Source organism: Rattus norvegicus, chromosome 1 (assembly GCF_036323735.1).
Source record: "Rattus norvegicus strain BN/NHsdMcwi chromosome 1, GRCr8, whole genome shotgun sequence".
NCBI lineage: Eukaryota > Metazoa > Chordata > Mammalia > Rodentia > Muridae > Rattus > Rattus norvegicus.
The window spans coordinates 52,645,635-52,662,831 of NC_086019.1; the positions used below are offsets into that span (position 1 = coordinate 52,645,635).

The window sequence follows — 17,197 nt, forward strand, 5'->3', positions numbered from 1 at the left end:
TAATCTCCGAGAGCAGAAGTACCACTAGATAGATAATTTGTTTTCATTTTTAAAACTTAGCAAACTCCCTTATTAAGAGACGTGACACCCATTGACATTGTATGTTATTATTTAATCATTTTAGAACATAGCTGTAGTCTTTTATGAACACGAGCTTGTTTGTACTCCAAACAAATTTTATAAAGTGCTTTCTTACAGTAAAGATGGGATTGCCTGCATTTCACTTTCTTACTCCTTAATTTATTGCTATCCCATGAAAAGTCACAACTTGGGACTAAGGGATAAAGGAGCGTTTTGACCTGTTCCCAAGTCAACCATGCACTGTCAGGCCCTAGACTCTGCCCTCTTTATGGGCTTCAGCTCTGTGTGCTTCACTAATGACGTCTACCCTTCAGTAGCTGTCCCCCGCACCAGAGGGACCCATCAAGTTAAACAGTTTGATCCTTTTAGAGCTTGGAGAGGAGTACACAGGTAATCCACTTGGTCTCACAAGATACAAGCACCACATCATCTGAAATTGCCAAAAACCTATCTTGCTAGAAAGAGAGAAAGATGTAATGTTAATTGGTAGAGTTGTGACAATATTCTCAACAACAGGGTCTTCTCAGAGCTGGCGTCTGGCCATGCCCATCCTCACCTGCTGGTGTTGCATGGAGCATTCCTAAGAGCACAAAGGGTGGCACTCAGAGACCCAGAGTTTCCTAGTGTGTCCTTGGGTCCAATAGCACTAAGGTGCTTGGGAGGAAGGGATGGGGATCTGATGATAGTCTGTCTCCATGACATGGCTCAGGTTTCTCCAGAAATACTTCTAGTGCCAAGACTTGTGCTTCCTTCCCTCTTGTGTAGCTAATTGACTGTGTCAACTCAGCCAGATTTTCCTGCTTTTAGTAATTTCCTTCCTCTGTGGCACATAGCCAAACTTCCAACCCATAGTTTTCCTCCAGGCCAAGGTCATGAGCACTGTCAGCCTGCATGATGCTTTCCTCTTTAGGTGTTGGTTTGACCACCTTGTCTTCTAGGTGAAGAGATTTTCTCGGGGATCTCTCCTTGTGCCCATATGACCACCATGACCTTCACACAGATGGTCTTCTGTCTGCTGTGCTATTTCTGTGTGTGGCTCTTAAGACTTCAGTGGTGTTCTCCTAGTCTTACCATAAACCTCAAGGTGAACACATGACCTGTAACTCCAGTCCCTGTGCAACTCCTGATTCTGACAGTCAATGTCCTTTTGTCTGTCCCAAATGTTGAAGTGTCATTATGTATTCCACCCTATCCCCAGCTCTCTATGTCTAGTTAATCACATAACCATGTTCGACATTTCTCTACTTGTCCCATAGATTGGTGATATGTAGGTATGTAGGTAGGCAGATAGATAGATAGATAGATAGATAGATAGATAGATAGATAGATAGATAGAAGATGGGTAGATAGACAGATATACATATAGACAGACAGATAATACATACATACACACACATACACACACATACACACATGCATTACACATACACACACACATGCACTACACATACACATACACCTACACACACACCTACACACACACACATGCACTACACATACACATACACCTACACACACACACATGCACTACACATACACATACACCTACACACACACCTACACACACACCTACACACACACATGCACTACACATACACATACACCTACACACACACCTACACACACACATGCACTACACATACACACACACACATGCACCTACACATACATACATACACACACACACACACGCACCTACACATACATACATACACACACACACACACACACACACACACACACACACACACACACACACACCGGTGATAGATAGGTAGATGGATCCTTCCTCTGTCATTTTATTCTTGTCTTATGTCAGAGATCATGTCTGTGAGTCACGCCCCTGTGGCTTCACATTTGAGCCTCTACTGTGGGTAATGTGCTGATTCCTCAGTCTCAGACAGTCAGCCCTGATCTCTGATCCTTCTACATTTACCACTGGGTCATTATTACTCATACACATATTGCATCATCTCTAGCCTTCTCTAAAATGTCTAGCCCAGTGTCTACCTGATGCAAGGAGGCCCTCCTGCCTCTTCAGAACTACCGGACCAGTCACCCCAACCCATATCACATTAGTTCAAACCAGACACTGCCTTCCAAATAAGCTGTGGCTGTCTTCCACCTGGCCTTCCTCAGGGGTGCTTTCCCTGAACTCTGACCATCTTTCATTTTCAAGCCTTGTCACAGCCATCCACCTGATGACAATTCTCCCATATTTACTCCACCCCACAGTTACTCCTCCTTTCTCTTGATCAGGCCTCTACATTCTTGGTGCTCACTCCTTGGGCATCTAACCATTTGCAACATTGTCTTCTATGATTGCTTTATTTTTAATTTTTGCTTTAGCTTCCTGACTAAGAAATAGAAAAAATCCCGAGAAAAATAGCATAAATAAATTATGACAACTTCTGTGGGAAACAAGCACGGTATGCAGGGTGGAAGAGACAGCATCACTGCCCACCCCACGTGGTTGGTCCTTCTTGACGTCGCCTTGATTGGGTGTATGAGATCAACCGTACTGCATTCAAGGACAGTTGTTATTAAACACTGACATGTTCTACAATTAATACCAGTGACAGGAGCCACAAAGAGCGTCCTCCTTCCAGTTCCTGAAATCCTGCTGCGATGTTCCAAGGCCTAGCACACATTTCCTGCGTTGTTCTATGAACATGTGCTACCCCCAGGTGCAGCCTCCTTCCCCACACCTCTTCAAAGTGTGTTTATCTCAGCACTGTTCAGGATTGTGATACAGGGAAGATAAGCTCTAACACTGTATTTTTATACATAGTTTCCATCTTTGTATTTCTCTTTGGCTAAGGAAAATGTTACTTTTAAGTTTTAAAATTTTTTCTTACCTCAACTGTCTGGCAAGTGATGGAGAGAGGGGCTGTGCAAAGAAACAGAACATGGGGCTCTTTCTTATTTATTACACATGAAAGTATCATTAATTGACTGCTACAGTTACGGACATAAAATTTCTCGATAATAAAGGTTAAGTGTGAATAAATTCGAGATCTGCTTACAACTGACCTTTAACTGTCTTGGTAGCATTTTTGACAGAAACTTAAAATAAGGTTATTGTACAAAGTAATTTGATTTTCTATCCACGTCCAGATTTGTGGCTCCATAATTAATATCCTCTACCTAGACAGAGTCATCATATTTATATAAAGTAGCGGCCATTCAGACAATGAGGAATTGCCACCGAATATAGTTTTTTTTGTAAGCTTTCTCCTATGAGCCTGACCAATGCATCCATTGATCCCCTAAAATTATTTTCTGCCTTGCAACTATACTTACCAATAATTAGTTAATTTTCTCCGTAAAGCCTTATATATCGAGTGTCACTTTTATTTCTTAGTGGACCCATTTTATTTGATTGTGAACTTCTGAGAAAGCATTTTCTCAACATGGGAATATCCACCTATGGGAATGAATTCTGTTCTCTTTGGTCCATCGATCCTCAGTCAGCCAAAACTCTGAGTTCCTTTATGGGTAGAAAAAAGTCCACGAATATGCTTCCTAGACAGCCACTCAGCCTCATTCTGGAGATTTCCATCCTCTCTTGCATACTTCCAGGATCGTTTTTTTTCCCTTGGCTCTTATGTTAGAGGAACCTCCCCCAACAACCCTGAGTAAAGTAATGGCAGCTGTCTCCAAAGCTTCATCATAGAGTGTCATGCCCGCTGGTATATTGTCCCTCAGACTTAGTCTAAAAATGTAATGCTGAAATGTCTGAGCACTTCGCCCGGCAGGCCCTGGCTTTGAACGTACTCTTGGAATCTTGATTGCATGAGGTTCAGTTGTCCTCAAGTGGCTGGAGCCTTGAGCTTGGGCTCAGACAGTGCATTCTGTTGCTGTCTTTATTCTCCTTTTCTTACAAAACATCTCTGCAAGGGACATTATTCTTTTCTTTGGAGGTTACATAATTTTATTGTGATTCGTTGCCTAAACTTTTTCTGTAGTGATTTTCTTGTTGATTTATGAGTAATTCAAATGAATTTCTAAATTTCTAAATCTGTAAGGATTAGAAGTTTGGCTTTTGCCTTAGTGGTATTTTTGTTTAATTTTCTTTAAAATAAATATGACAACCAGGGTAGATATTTAAGGCTCCTTTTATGGCTTATTACATATTTAGCTTTCAAAAATATTTGGAACATGTTTTCAAAGAATGCATTTGATGTTGTTGTCAAATTAAAGTTCTATGTGGGTCCACAAAGTGGAACTTACATCTCAAATGTATTTTGAAGTTTTATATTTTTTAAAGGTTAAGAAGAAAACTGTGATCACAATAAGTGTGTGAATATAGCTAGCCAACAAGATATTAACAGCTGTTGTGCAGGTGTCATAATTAAATAAAACCGTTGTAAACACATGAATAGTAGGCAGGCTTAAGAGTGAGAAGAAAACCAGTAAGAACTTTTCTGTAAAGGTAGAACTTCTCTAAGTGGGTTAGACAGCTGGGTACTAGCTGAAAAACAAACCTTGTACTACAGAGAAATGCCACAAATACATTAATGATTCAAATGGAAAGAAAACATGCATGTTTTCTAATTGACTGTATACTCTACGGCATGAAGTTGAAGAAAAACCTTTCTAATAATAATTTACACGTCAGAACCCATAGACAACTGACATTTTCAGTGGCGCAACAATGACTGCATTAGCTAAAGAAAAACGAGATGTTCCTCCCACATACAAATGACTGTGCCCCGCCCCAAATAAAAGACCCGAGCAAGAAAAGCCATGATTCATAGTGAAAAATTGCATAGCATAGGAAAATATAATTCACAGGAGAGAGTGTACAAATGGCTTTCAAAACTGCCTTTGAAAGCTGGTTTTGTGCACAGAAAGAGAAATGGAAGTTAAAGCCACACTGAAATGCCATTCTACCTCTAATATTGTTAAGAATCAACCTCTGGTAGCATTCTTTCTGGATAAACAATAGAAACACAGGTACCGGTTTGTTGCTTATGGGGCTATAATTTAATACCCTCTCTGTGATGCCTTCCCTGACAAAATCTGGCAAAATGGTGTATTTGTGCATATGTGTATGTGTGTTTGTGTGAGTGTGTATATGGTGTGTGTGTATGTGTGCCATTTTTGACAGCATATATACATTGTCAAAAATATAGACTGTCATATATATGTATATGTATGTGTGTGTATATGTGTGTGTATCTGTGTGTGTGTGTGTGTGTGTGTGTGTGTGTGTGTGTGTGTGTGTACACAGTGATAACGTAATCTGCACTAGGATTTTATCCTGCCTCTTATCTCCCACCCTTCATCTTGAGTGTGTCTGTGATAAACTAAGGTAGAGCAAGGATATAGTTTCCTCTGGTGATAGCCTGTTTTCTGAGAGCAGGCTTGACCCATTAGGCTTACATTGCTTATATATTTAGCTTCCTCTTACATGTCCTCATCGCCGGTCTGTCCCTGGGTAGGACTGTTTAACGAGCCTCCTGTTGGGTTTCTAGAACTTGATTCCTTCCCTTTTCTCTTCCCTGTTCTCGTGGAAGCCGACTTTGTTTCTATTTTTCAGGAGATCTTTGCAGTTTAATATGATTACTGGCTGCAAAGGTCCTTGCTTCCAAGACTGGCTGTGACTTGGTTTCCCTCAAGTTCCCACTGTTGCTGCCCCACATCAGGGCTCCACTTTATACATGATTTCTGAAAGCTGTATAGCTCGTGGTTATTCTCTCTTGCCAACTTCTCAAAAGTATATTTAGTACATCATCATTGTCCTCTATTTGGTCAACCTTTAAAAACATCTTTTGATGGGCCACAGGTTAGAGATGGCCCCTCAGTGCTGGTTAAGGGACTGAATTCCTCCTTAGTTTGTAGTAAATCTACCATGTGGTGGTACTATGGAAGAAGGGCTTTTGTTCTCCCAGAATGTCCAAGGATTTTACCAGTTCTTGGCTTTGCTTCTGTTAATGAGATGAGTGACTTGAGTTTAATTTTGATCTTTTGTATATAGCCTGCCAGTTGTCTCTAGTTGCTTTCAAATCTCTGAAATTTTTAGGGTTTTTCTTCATCCGCATCCTTCATCTGAACACATGAACTTTTCTTTAACTACGAAAGCTTCTCGGCCATTATTTCTTCAGAAGTGGCTTTTCCTACCATCGTCCTGCTGCCGTGCAGCTCCCAGTAGTTGGGAAAGTCTGTCCCAGCTGAGGGACTCTTTGCCCGCCCCCCTCCCAGTGTGTCGTTTCCCCTATGCCTCAGTTACTGCTACAGTCACGTGATCCAGATCCCTGTCCTCCCCACACCTGTGGCCACTGTGCGGTGGAATCTGGCTTCTGCAATTTTAAGTGAAGGATACTATTATTTCTTCTCAGCAAATGTCACTTGCTTCTCTTGTATTTTAACTTGCACCTGTGTGTAATACATAGGTGTATTTGGTATGTGTGCATGTGGGTATTCAGGTGAGTGAATACCTGTGCCAGGGGACGTGGGACATGTGCAGAGCTCAGAGAACCACCGCAAGTGCCACCACTGGCCTTTCACCTTGTTTGAGGTGGGGTGCCTTGTCGTTCACCCCTGCCTATGCCAGCGGAGTGAGCTGGCTTGCGAGCCTTCAGGGATTCTCCTGTTTCCATCCCCCAGATCCCTGTACGGGTGATGGGATTATAGCTGCAATGTACTGTATGTTTTTACATGGGTTCTTGGCATCTGAACTCAGGTCTTCATACATATGTTGCTAGCACTTTATCCACTGAGCCATCTCTCTAGCCTCATTACTTTTTAAAAGCATTTTAGAAGCCTCCCTTTTCATCTCACCCTCTTATTTTGAGCTGCCAGCCCCCAAGCTTACTCCTTATGCCCAAAAGTCTGGTGAGTAGTAGGGCTCCATCTTTCGTTAGTGATTGGTAGAAATTTAACAGTGGGCACATGTGACCACGGGAGCTGCCCCCTCCGCATGGCTGCTTCTTGCCCCCCACATTATGTAAGTGCTAATGTCCTTTCGTTTGTCTTGTATCTGGGCCCTATGAATGTCATTGCCATTATCTGAGACTTGATTTCTTACCTTTACACCCTGTGGGCTTTCATTTCTCAGAGACTTTCTCCGCTGAGAGTTTCTCATCAAGTTATCTGTTTCTACGGATGAAGGAAAGACACCGCCTTGTCCCCATGCCACAAGGGAAGCAACCTTCAAATTCCCTCATTGCATGAGCATTCTTGTTCAATTCCCTTCTCTCCCCACAATCTCCGGGCTCAGCACTCCCGTTTCAGCCTGAGTCTGATCTCTCCTGAGGTTGCCTGTCACCACCCAGAACCCTCCACTTTCCTCAGGTGATGGGATGTCTTCCCCATCTCCGGGGTCTGGAGATTTCCAGAGCTCAGCTCGGTTCCTAGTCTGTGTTACTAGCACATTCTGTTTCGTGTTTTAGAGTCCTTGGCAGTTTATGGTATCATCTCAGTCTTGACTGCCATCTTCCTGCCGCCGGCTCCTTTTCTATGCCAGAGAGTACTTTTCATGTTAAAAACTTCCTAGCATCAAAAGGTATACACACAACATTACATGTTTTGTTATATATTTAATGTAGCTAAAACAAAGAATGGCTGAAATGGTTTTTAAATTAATCACTAGGACTGTATCTATGTACATTTGAAGATAGGACCCATATATGTGGACTGCTTTACACATCTCATCTACAGACAGTGCCTAACACTTGTAGAATTTGTAAGACTTCCTGAAACAAGTCAGTGGCTGCCTCTGGGTGTTTTAGAAATGTCATAGTAAGTACATATGAGTCCATAATACATACGTAGCTAATTATGCCTTTACACCTCAGTTTCTAATTGTAATCAGTGTCTTCAGGAATTATTGCGTGGATTGCGACAGCAGATATTTTCTGTATTTCATTGACTGGTTGGCGCAGAAAATGTGATGGTCTTTGGCTGGAATGTTCCAGAAGTTGCTAACCACACTGTGCTTTTTACCATTCAGCACGGCACTGTTGCCTGGCACATTTGTTATGGAGATAAAACACTGTATTTGCTAAGCTAAGGGAGGTAGAGCTGTAAGCACTGTGATCCTTACAAAGTCTCCACAAATTCAAAAGAAGAGTCTGTGTGTAAGAACACTTCCATCTCCAGGGTTAGCATCTGAAGGGCTGCTAACCAGTGTGGCACCTATATCCAACACAGCCCATGTTTATGTCTAAGTTCAAAGAATTTTTTCTGCTTCTGGATTTCATAGGCTTTAATTAAAAGATTATCAAATTTTAGACTACCGGGAGATTCTCGAAGAATGCACATTATATTAAGCATTAAAGGAGTCACTTTATGATCAAAAACCCACAAAGCTGGAACAATGAAGAACCATTTTTAAAACTAAATGAACCAACAAGAGTAGAAATTTAGACATGCTCTATACAGCACAGCACCGTGCTAGGAGACTGTATCCTATAAACAAGGGCCCTCCTCATCCACTTCTTTAAAGACTAAGGCCAAGCATAAATACTCTCAACATCTAGATTTTTACCATGCAGACCTGGTCACTGCCAACATGGACATATTGTAGGGTGGTTGCACCTGAAGGGTCTATGGAAAAGAGGGACTTCCACCTGTAGAGTTTCAAGCACACAGGCCAATCAGAGCTCAACATGAGTTCTAGCGAATTGCAGGTTGAGTATTAAGTAGTCCATTTTGGTTGTCTATTAAGGTACAAAAATATTGTCATGAAATATTCAAGTTCCTGAGATATGAATAAACATTGCAACCACACAGATAGAACAAAAGCATTTTATTATAGGAATAGAGTTGTAGAATGTGTAAACATACAGGGATGCATACACTCCTAGCTGCTTCAGGGTCAACATAATACTCTAGAGCCTCCAGGGCCCCTGACCATAGCCCAGCCTTGGGTGAACACTGGTCCTCATCCCTCATCACTGTTTCTCAGCTGAGTGGGCATCTGAGGCCCTTACAACAAAGGGCCAGAGGTCAGAGTTAAAATGCAGGGCCCAGCAAGATGGCTCAACAAGTAAAGGTGCTCAGGAACCTGCATTTAATTCCTGGGACCAACATGATGGATGGTGAGAACTGATCCCTGAAAGACATCTTCTGACCTCCACCAGCACACCAAGGCATGCCCACACATAAATGCATAACAAACAAATGATAGATAGATAGATAGATAGATAGATAGATAGATAGATGAGAGAGAGAGAGAGAGAGAGAGAGAGAGATTTAAAGCCTGCCATGTGGAGCATGCCTCCTTGGCAGTAACAGACTTGCTGAAGGACAGAGCTCAGGAGTTGTAATGGCTGATAATAGGTTTAGGGAACATCACAGAGGGTATAGAGGGTGTAGATGGTGACAGAGAGGCCTCACTGAGCTGATGGCTAGGCTAGAGGACACGGTGTCACAGAGCTGTGGGTGTAAGAGAAGTGTCCAATGAAAGGAATCGCCCCCACTCCGCTCCATCCAGGATGTGTAGGTGCTGAACCCAATGAACCTGGAGTTAGAGCCAGGCCTAGATGGGGATGAGAGAAGTCACGTGAGTCCAGAAGCATTGGTGTCTGTCTGAGAAGGGCAGAGACATGGAGTCCACTTTCTACACGCACAGAACGGCCCTATGAGGGAAGGTGGGGTACACTCTCCAGCATATGAGAGGGTCCTCAATAGCACCTGACCTTGCATTTCCCGATGCTGCATTTCCAGCATCCATAATTGTGGGAAATCAGTGTCTAAGGGGTGTGTGTGTGTGTATGTGTGTGTGTGTGTGTGTTGTACAAATAAGCATGAGTGCACAAGTCAGAGGTTAATATTGTTTTTTGAGACAGAGACTCTCACTAAACCTATAGTTCCTGATTCATCTAATGTCAACAAGCCCTGGAAATTCCCTGGTCTATGTCCTTTTAGGGCTGAGATTATAGTAGCACAGCAGCACATCTGGTCTTGCACACCACTACATCTGGTCTTGCACACCACCACATCTAGCTTTGCACACCACCACATCTGGTTTTGCACACCATTACACTTGGCTTTGTGCACTTTGTCCGACTTTTTGTGGAGATTGGAGGACTTCACTATGTTGCCAGGCACTGTTCCCACAGCCCTAAGTGCCAGTTTTGAGTACCCAGCCACTAGTATTTTGTTCCTGCAACCTGACCTCTAGTAGTGTGCATCCAAGGAAAATGTCCACGTGGGAAGGGGTGGGGGCAGGTGAGTCTCCTGAGCACTGCCCGTGCTGGAGAGGGAAGTGTGATGTGAGCATAACCAAAGCACAGGTCAGAGAGACCCTGTGGGACTTTGATCAGGAGAGTGGAAGTCTGGCCCCCAAAGGAATGGGAGGGACTCAGCATTTGGGGTGTGGTGGAGGAGGCCCAGGGAAGGGATAAGTTCATGGGGCTACCTGTATTGTACTAATGTGATCAGAGAGGGATAAGAGGATTAGATAAAAGGTATCACTGGTGGCCGTGATCAAAGAAATCAGGGAATCAATGGGAAAGTGAGTAAAGAGAGAGAAAGCGAAAGTAGAGAGCTACAGGAGTCACTCTAGAGGATTCTTTTGAAATATTTTACTGTGGAAATGGTCCTATTGCTCCTAGGAAAAATGTAAGGGAAAGGGGAATGGAAGAAAGAAGCACAGGAGGGAGGAAGGAAAGGAGGGAGGGAGGGAGGGAGGGAAGAAAAGGAAGAAAGAAAAGGAAGACAAACAGAAAAGTCAAAAGTCAGATAAAACATTATTAAAACCCAGGTGCATGAGGCTCTCTGTGCTAAGTGAACCTCAGTAGAACTTCCCAAGGCCTAGGCAAGTTTGACCACAGAAAACAGTATTACCCTCCTAACGTGGGCCCCTAGAAGACATACAAGCAGAAAGTTGCACACAGGTGATGTCACCTTGTATTTAGTGGACAGCCCTGACAACGATACGCTAGGAGTGGGGTGGGCAAAGAGTCGCTCAGCTAGGAAGTCTGTGTTGTCAACAGGCAATGGCGAGTTCTCACAGAAGCAGACATGCACTGCTGGGTAACAAACAGGCCATGGAGAGACCTATTCACAGATGTCAGTAACAAAGCATGGCTGTGGTCAGTGACAGGGATGACCCTCATCTTTGTCAATCTCATCGCCCAGACTTTCATCAAATTAATTTCCCTGTCTTCAATTGCTCCCTCATTTTTCTATCTTTATGAATTTTCTTCACACAGCTTTTGAAAACAGGGTCAAGCAGGTAATCAACCCCGGTCAGTCAGAGAAGCATTGTAACATGGAGGAGGAAAGCAAGTCCTGCCGGAAGTCTCAAAACATAAGTCAGAGAGAGGAAGGGGATGGGCAGTACAGGACACTTTAAGCGAGTCCGTCATAGCGATGTTAATAATAGACTTCATCCAACTGCACTGGTAATGATAAAGAGTAGGAAGACGTGGACAAGGAACAATCTCCAGGTAATAGCAGTGCAGACCCTCAGTGTGCTCAACAAGAGAGCCTGAGGGCAGTGCAGCATGTCACATCCAGGGGGCTCGGGCTTGAGTCCCAGCTTTAGCCCCATTTACGAGCTTCAGATGACCCTAGGGGAGTGGTTTAAACACCCTGTGCGTCAGGTTTCCCATATTGACAATTAGGACGCTAGTTAAACCTGATAGTGCTGTTGTGCTAAACACACCTGGGCAGTGTTGATAGGGCCTGGAATCATGAACCCTGCCATCACGCGGCGTCATAGTATAGCTGCCTCGAATCATGGGAAGCAAAAACAGGATCCCAAGGAAACGTGGCATGTCAGTGATCTTGTTAGAGTTTCAACTTCCTCATCTCCTTCTTTTATCTAAAAATGCCTGGAAAGGGATGGATGCATTAAAGTATTTAAACAACAAGTTCTGTCTTCAAAGTCACTGAAAAAATGCTCAGCATAAATAAAACACAATCTACCAAATAAAACTGTGAAATAGAAAAAATGTGAGAAATAAAACCAGCAACCATGAAAATGATAGATGTTAAATCAGGGTAGCCATACCTATAAATGGCTTAAGTTACCATATGAAAATACAGTTTGAGATCATATTCAAATTCAAAACCTGATAATTATATAGGGCACATGTAAAAGTACGATGTGCAAAAAAGAAAAACAGACAAAGTGTAAGTTTCAGTAACAAAGAATAGCTATGGTCAGTGACATGAAATTCTTATATTTTTATGTATGCTTAAAATATAAGTAAAACTATTATAGGAGGCACTGACTCTGGATCAGGTAACAAAGTAAATTTATAAATAACATTGTACCATTTGTATCCGAGTGATACAGCCGTAATTTCCCCACAGTTTGCATGATATCACTCCAGAAACACCTTTGACTGTGCAGAGATCCGTGAGAACATTAGTACTCGGCAGCCATCCCATAATACTTTTCCCAAAGTCAAGCAAGTTTTGTAAATTGACAAGGAATGTAAAGTGCATCCGAGATTTGTATCTACCTGCACTTGTGATTGGCTTGGGGAACCATAGACGTAGAATCTCCCAGACTCACAGTAAACCCTGAAGAAAACTCTGTTAGCTCCTGGTTGTCCACACCCTGGAGGTAACAGACATGTGCTGCAGCAGACTCCAGAAAGCTGAGAGAGAGAAAGCAGCCTATTAACAAGACGGGCATTTCTCAAGGGTCACTTAATTAGATGATCATGGGAAACTGGGGACTTTGATAAAGGATTGGAAACAAAGACCTTGTACTGGGACAGCCACCGAGGTCCTGCAGAGTGGATGAGTTTGTCTGGGCTGAGTCGCTATCACAGTGACACCACCTAGCTAGTGACGAGTCAGGCTGGCTTTTCTACACGGTGGAGAACTAGGCAGAAACCACCCATGTGCGTGATCCCCCCACCTCAGTTCTCTGCCCTAGAATTTAGTCTTCATCTCCTGTACCCAAGGTGAAATTGAGGATGAGGGATACAGCAGTGGGGACAGACACATCTCTCTCTGCTCCTCCAGAAGCAGCCAAAGGGAGATTGGCTTGTGTGCTGAAAGATCCATTAATGATCGGGGTTTTCTTAGTGGCACCAGCATTCTAGGAAACATGTGACTGTGATTGCCTTTTGGCCAGCTACATTATAATAAATTCATATATATCCCTTACTAGGTTCTTGTTAGAAATATGCCTACCAGTGTCAACTGCTTCAGACTTTCTTTCATTTTGTTCTTACCCATGTGTTTTCAATGTCCCCATATTGAATCCTGATCTGAGCATTCAAGAACAAAACTGGTCCAAATGGTAAGCAAACAAACAAAATATCCTAACAAAATCATCGCTTTACTAATATGGCCCCCAGTGTAGGTGAGATGTGACCAAGACACTTGACTGTTGAGATTTGAAAGTTGAGAATGTGCCCTCATTCGTTGCTCAGAGATCAAAGGTATACGGCACACCTTCAGGTGACTGGGTGCAAGGGTCAGTCACACCTCCCTCAAGGTCTGAGGCAGCTTCCTCCACACAACAGGGGCCAGCACTGCACAACCGCCCTGCTCAGCCTGTGGCCTGCACATGGCTGTCTTCATATGCTGTTTCTCCTCTCTCCTTCCAGGTAGAGATTGAGAAGCTGGACTACCATCATTACCTGCCTCTGTTTTTTGATGGGCTTTGTGAGATGACGTTTCCCTATGAGTTTTTTGCTCGGCAAGGAATCCACGACATGCTGGAACATGGAGGGAACAAGATTCTACCTGTCATTCCGCAGCTCATTATCCCGATAAAAAGTAAGTGAACACATAAAAAAGCGCCTGTCTGTGTCTCGCAGCGCCACGTTTGACAACTTGCTAATTAAGCAGTAAAACACAACAGACCGAGATGATCCCAAGGCTTTGTGGGGATTTTTTATAAATTGACTTTTGAGGCCAAACAACTGAAATCTCCGAAAATCTTTCTCATCACTAATACCATACCATGACTCAAACACAAACAAACCAAACCAGTGAGAGTCACAGTAATTTGAGATACAACATGGTCCTGACAGGGGGTGCAGACTCTAACTTGTCCACTCAGAGGTAAAGTATGTGACCTTCTATATGTTCTGCAGCCAAACCCCAGCTAAAGAGCACCTCTAAATAGCACCTTAAATTTTTAAGTCAAGTAGAAATACAGTTCTTCAGAATATCTGTGAGATAATAAGTCATAACTTGTAGGGGAGCAAAGGGGAATCTGGAACACAGAAAATAGTTTCTCAGCTCAGGGAATCTTTAAGCTACAGTGGGTTCCTGTGGTAATTTTAGGAGACAAGGACTGGTAGTGTTTCTGGTTACAGGATGAGGGCAAGCTTCCTCTCTACAGTTTGCTCAAGCATGACTGCCTCCAGCTTGCCTAAGAGCAGCCTCTTCTGTAGTTTTCCAAAGTTGTCCTGTGAGCTCTCCAGGCTCCAAACTAGGTTGTTGGTTTTGTTTGTTTGTTTGTTTGTTGTTGTTTTCTTTATTGTTGTTGTTGTTTATTGCTTTGCATCTGATCTTACCTCCTGTGAAAAAAGTTAACAGAATCACCACAGGGCAACCTGGTGTTCACCATCAAGACTTGAGAAGAATCGGTCCTGTCTCCTCACCAGTCACCACCATTCCCAGCGTGGCTTGCTCTGGCTTTTACTGTCACCTCTAATTAAAATCAGGAGGGTCAGAGCCTCTGGAAAAGCCACAAATGATGAAGGTCTGCCATTTCCATACTATGAACTACCCCATACATTCCTACCTGCCAACTTTGGACCCAGCCACCCCATGGCCTGCACAGCATAACTGGTACCGTGCCTCTCCTCTCTCCCTCATGTGCTGTGTCATCTATCCTTGCCAACTGTTTTCCAAAGACTGAAAGGCCCCTTCTGGAGCTTCTAGAGTTTCAGGGCCCTCCTTAGTTATCTTGGGTATATTCTGAGAAAATACTGTGAACAAAACAAGGACAAATGAGTTTGGCATCGAGTCACTGCCCAGAGCCTGCGTCACATGGTTTTGCTTATGGTCATCTTTCACTGATTTGAAGTAAGTCTTGTTAAGATTTGAAACTTCAGCATCCACCTCCCATCACTCTTTACACAGAGTCAGCTCTGGAACTTTCTTTCTAGCTTTGAACTCTTGGAGAGTTCACACTTCTACCAAAGAAGGGTCAAAGTGACCCAATATGACAAGGGAAAGTCCTTCAAATAGGCCCTGAGCAGCCAGCAGCCCTTCCCTCATCCATCAGCTGCCTGAAAGAGTCTTTATAAGGCCTTCAGGAACGAGACAAGGTTGAACTCACTCAACCCTTTTCTGCTTGTGATTTGCTCTCTCCACTGGGCCACTTGATTTAACGATGTTCACTTCTAGTTGGAATAATCCATTTCTTAAAGGATGATAGCAAGTTTCACAAATAAACAAGAATGGGCACCAACTTCCCTTTCCTCCTACACCCATGGAAAGAACAATGAAGTCCAGATCAAGTGTCCTACTCCTTAAAATACTGCATGCTAGGATGCACACCTCCTTGGGAGCCTTCCAAATTCCCTTGATGACAATACTGCAGAGCAGAGAGACAGTTCCTATGTAATATTCTGATTATTTTTTACAATGAAAGCAGACCATACAAGAAAGTGGCAACCCTAGGTGAAGGGACTGTCGATCTGCTCAGTCTGTGTTTGAAGACACGTAAATAAACTGAAGGAGCAGAGCATTATGAAGACAGAATTGATGGTGCCCACATAACCAGAGGCCATTATTTGCTGATGAGCAGAAACATTACTAAGAACTCAGTCAATTCGACTTGCCAGGGAAAAACTGACCGAATGGGATTATCAATAGTACAAGGTCCAGTAGCCAAGACAATCTGTTCTTGGTGCCAACCATTGCATGGCAGTCCAAGATGATGTCACCAAATATCCATTGTCATCCTGTCACTGGAAGCCAAACATTTCTCAGGGAAAAACGCTGTTTCTCTATGCAGCATCATGCAAGTTTCAGTCCTCAGTGAGAAATGCCTTGTGAGTAAAATGCCTCTTTCAGGTAGAATTCTGGGATGAGGCTAATTGATCTAGAAACAGGCTAATGTACATAATTGGCATAACAAGGAACAGCTGTGTGTACCTTGTTTCTAAGCCACACTATTAGTATAATTGTGATCTTTATCCAGGGGCAGAAATTAACCTTGCCATCACCAGCTAACAGTGCTAATTACTACCTAAGAAGGCAGAGCAAAATGGGTTAACTCGCTGAGAGGAAGTGACGTAGATCTGTGCCTCAAGTTCACAGCAGAAGAGCAGGCTGCAAAGTGAAAGGGAGGCTAGTGGATGGGGAACCATCCTGAGCACCGGGTGCTCCCAGGTATGAAAACATCAAGGATGCCAAGACCCGTGTGATTCCCAAAGGAGGACCTCAAAGTTCGTAAACCTCAGGACCCAGAGTCACCACTCCTAAGAGTTAAGTGAAGTATTTAGCAGGAAAGAGATTCACAACTACACAAAATGGCATGATAATTTTGTGATGGTTCAAAATCCAGGAAAGCTGGAGTCTAAGCTTTCCAAGTCAACATATGAGGCAAAGAAGGAACGAGGCACTGAAGCTCGTGATAAAGATGACGAACATGAAATCAGCTACATCAGCTGGGAAAATTAACTCTGCAATCTGTTCACAGAGGACAAAATACAATCCGGACATAGACTCTACTGAACAAAACATTACCTAAACATGAAGAAAAGATACTTTTAAAGGCACAAGTGCTTAGCTTATTTTCTTTTTAGAAAAGTAAAATTTGGAGCAGGTGACATGACTCATTGGATAAAATGCTCACCAGGAACATGTGAGGACCTAAGTTAAACCCCCAGAACCCTTGTAAAGTCTCACACAGCGGTGCATGTCTGTGGTATCAGTGCTCCTGGGCTGGGATGAGAGATGGTGACAGGAGAATCCTTGGAAGCTCAAGAGCCATGGCAAGCACATGGGAACAGCAAAACGAAGAGGCTCTGACCCAAACAAGGTCGAAGACAAGGGCAGGACACCTAAGGTTTCCCTGTGACCTTCTAATGCACTATATGGAATACACACACCCATGTTCACATACAGGAATGCACATACACGTGGACACACAAGCACACATCATACACAAACATTTTTAAAGTAAAATTTTAAAGTAAAGAGCAACTAGCTACTGATGCCCTCTGTCTCTGGA

At 43.2% G+C, this 17,197-nt stretch overlaps 1 protein-coding gene across 2 annotated transcripts in view; it reads left to right on the top strand.

Annotated features, from left to right (window-relative positions):
- The window catches only part of Pacrg (parkin coregulated), a 422,883-nt gene that overhangs the window by 215,245 nt on the left and 190,441 nt on the right, over nucleotides 1-17,197 (top strand). For both annotated transcript variants that reach the window (NM_001389238.1, XM_039086904.2), the window contains one exon: nucleotides 13,608-13,779. In NM_001389238.1, the coding sequence (NP_001376167.1) occupies nucleotides 13,608-13,779 (172 nt within the window). The remainder of the gene's footprint in view (nucleotides 1-13,607; nucleotides 13,780-17,197) is intronic.